The sequence below is a fragment of the Gastrolobium bilobum genome, unplaced genomic scaffold, assembly GCF_033153095.1.
Source record: "Gastrolobium bilobum isolate Gb01-03AN ecotype WA unplaced genomic scaffold, APGP_CSIRO_Gbil_v1 utg2683, whole genome shotgun sequence".
Lineage (NCBI taxonomy): Eukaryota > Viridiplantae > Streptophyta > Magnoliopsida > Fabales > Fabaceae > Gastrolobium > Gastrolobium bilobum.
In genome coordinates this window covers 104,814-108,142 of record NW_026900023.1, presented here as the reverse complement: position 1 = coordinate 108,142, position 3,329 = coordinate 104,814, and the positions used below count along the sequence as shown (strand labels likewise).

The 3,329-nt window shown below is 35.4% G+C and overlaps 1 protein-coding gene across 1 annotated transcript; it reads left to right on the top strand.

The window, feature by feature from the left end:
- The first annotated feature begins 648 nt into the window (after window positions 1-648).
- LOC133294899 (GEM-like protein 1) lies at window positions 649-3,091 on the top strand. The gene is made up of 4 exons (XM_061493661.1): window positions 649-766; window positions 1,040-1,147; window positions 1,653-1,927; window positions 2,879-3,091. The coding sequence occupies exons 1-4, from the start codon at window positions 649-651 to the stop codon at window positions 3,089-3,091; spliced, it is 714 nt and encodes a 237-aa protein (XP_061349645.1).
- Window positions 3,092-3,329: the final 238 nt, after the last annotated feature.

The window sequence follows — 3,329 nt, the reverse complement described above, 5'->3', positions numbered from 1 at the left end:
TAAATAGAGCAGGGATAAACGATAACATGCTGGCCATGTTTGATGCCTCTAAAGTTATCATCTATCATTGCTCTGTTTCTTCTTTCCCTACTGCTAAGGTTCTCCATTTTTTCTCCCATTTTTTTTTGTTTTCTTTTCTTCACAAAAACAAATTTTGAAATTAACTATTGTCTTGCACAAGTGCTGCTGCAACTCTAACAGACAGAAATTCAATTAATTAAAATCTCAACAAAACTAATTTGAAAATCGCGGAAGCTAAACAAATCAAGGGTTTCTACCTCTTCCCGCCAAAATCTGGCAAACATCATATGTTATAATCCTAATATATGCTTATGGATTTAAATTTTTTTGTGATTGTGGTACCATTGTTACAAATTCGAATTATGTTTGTGAGAGATAAAATATGTCAAATGAGATGTCATTGGATACATCTTGAAAAGTTATGTGAAGTAAAAAAAATTATCTGATTTGAATATCCGAATCAAAATATGCTTGTTATAAGGTATTGAAAATTCAAAAGAATATTTGCTTGTGTTACAACATATATATTTTCATTCTTACTATTCCATCTTGTCAGTCTCTTATTTCTCTCTTCTTCACTGCGTCCATTAGTGTCAAGGTTTCTTGATTCTACATCTCAATAAGAGAATGAACGATCATAGAGAGATCCCTGTTACAGCAACTAGCACTGGCATGTCCAACTATGGCAGCAACAACCCTTATGTTCACATTTCCCCTCTTCCTACTTCCTCTACAGCCACAAACCGTGAGTAGTTAATTTTCTAAGATATTGTGTTATGTAAATAGGAAGCGGGTCTTGGAGTATCGATAAGGTTTCTCCTTGAGATGAAAACTGGAAGGTTATGGGTTCAAGTGTAGGAAATAGTCTTTTTACAAAAATTCAAGGATAAAAATGCATATAATAAACCTCACGCCTGCCCCAAGTTAGGAAGTCATGTGCAATGAGATTTGTCCTTTTATTATGTTCTGTAAATGAATTCCTTCTTGTTTAATTGTTGTTTTCCTGTTATGGTTTCAGGTCCAAACCCAATGGATACGGTATATGATGCATTAAACCGTTGTAGCCGGAAGGTTGAAGAAGCAACTAGACGAGCTGAGATTATGGCTGACAATTTCTGGAATCACAGTGGGTTTGCCCAGAACTTTTTTGTGTCTGTCTCATGAAAGAAGTGCATCCTTTCCTTTCCTGAATAGTCGAAGACCGGAAAGATATGTCACGTGTGAGGATCTCAATCATCCACATACAAATCAACGGTGATGAAAGAATGCATGAAAAAAAGGATAACAGTTGGTTTATATGAGTTGATGAGATCCTCTCACATGACCTCGTATCACACAAAATGATCTATTTCCGGTTTCTATCTATAGTTTTTTGGAAAAAATATTTGTCCTTTTAAATGACATAACTTATGTCATCTCATTCTTACAAAGAGGTGGGACTCACACCTTTATGTTTATTGTCCACTCTTTTCTCTTTTATCTATCTCTTTCTCTCACTTAAAATGACACAACTTACATCCTTTAAAATGATACACATTTTTTCCATAGTTTTATAGTTCTATAGATTTATATGGTTATTGTTTTTAACATTCTGACTTTAGTTCTAACGGAATCTGGTTTTCTGTATACAGTAAGAATTAGTTCAAATCTAGCTGATGCAACAATAGCTAGAATTGTTCAAGGAACAAAGGTGCTTACTCTAGGAGGGCCTGATATGTTATTTCAACAAACATTTGGGATTTTCCAAGAAGAGAAACTCTTAAAGCCATTTGCTTGCTACATATCAACATCCACTGGACCTGTAATTGGAACGCTTTATGTATCAACTAAAAGATTAGCCTTTTGCAGCGACTATCCACTGTGTCATTATCCATTCTCCCAGCAAAATCATACCGTGAACTATAAGGTATTTTCTTTTTCTCTTTGTAAAATAAACACTTGGCAGTTTGGGAGTCGCCTATGTTACCCAAACGGTTGCGAGTAATCTTGTTTCTAACACAAGAAAGAAAAATATTTTAAGTACTCTACATTTACTAGAATTGAAAAAAAAAGTAATCTTGGCATATTAGTTAGTGCAAGGGAGCTCAATGGGTGGGTAACTACCTCGATCTTTACCAATGTCATCTTTGGAAAGAGATATAAAATCTTAATTCTTAATCTGGGCCGTACTCGGGATTGTAGGGATACCGGAGAAGCATACTCGCATCAAAGAAGTAATTAGGATTAACATAAAAAAAAAGTAATCTACCTAACAACATTTATTCCATCCCTTCCTTTATGGATAATGCGATACTCACACTCTTCTCATATTGGAACAGTGACCAAAATGCCACCTTTTGACAAAAATTTTATCTAAATGTTATGCGAACAATACTTTTTACCAGATTGCCACGTAGGCGTAATTCTCTACAACTGGTAGCGAATTACGTTTGCCAATGATCTTATGACACGTGGCACACTTTCGCAGGAAAAAACTGATTTATCATAATTCGCTACCAGTGGTAGTGAATTTGGTCTGTAATATGACCACGTGTCCCAAAATCATTAGCCACGAAATCGCTATCAGTAGTAGCGAATTATGACACGTGTCAGTCTGATAAAAGATACTCTTTGCATGGCATTTGAATAAATTTTTTGCCAAAAAAATAGCACTTTGATCACTATTCCTCTCATATTCTCTTTGCAAGTAACTAGACATTAACTAGACCCCACTTAAATTTCATTTTTGGGGAATTTTCACACCTCTTTAATGAGTACAAGTCCTAAGTTAAAACCTTTGGAATTTCTGAATAGGAGCATCTCAAATTTTAGGGAATTATTCGTGTCATGTACTGAATTTTTTGTGTCTTATATCTAGGTCGTAGTGCAGCTGGATCAATTGAGCACGGTTTGTCCTTCAACAAATAGATTGAATCCTGCAGAAAAATACATCCAGCTTGTCACGGTGGATGGTTATGAATTCTTTTTTATGGGGTTTGTTGCATATGAAAAGGCTCTCAAGACTATAAAAGAGGCTTTACAGCAATATCGCAACCATTACAGAGGAGGCTTGAGTGTTCAGCAAGCTTGAATTCTTTTTCATCTCTGTGCTTAGACATACCCTTGAATAACACTTTTCTATTTTTTATCGTCCAATTTCTTTCGGAACAAATCACGTACAACTTATGCTTACTAAGCCACAGTGACTTAGATTTTTTATATATGTGAACAGTGAACTAAACTACTCGGATTTCAGAAACACAAGGTAAATAGATTGCAAATGCAGAGTTCAAGTCAGGGGCGGACGCACACTCTTGCACTTGTCTGCA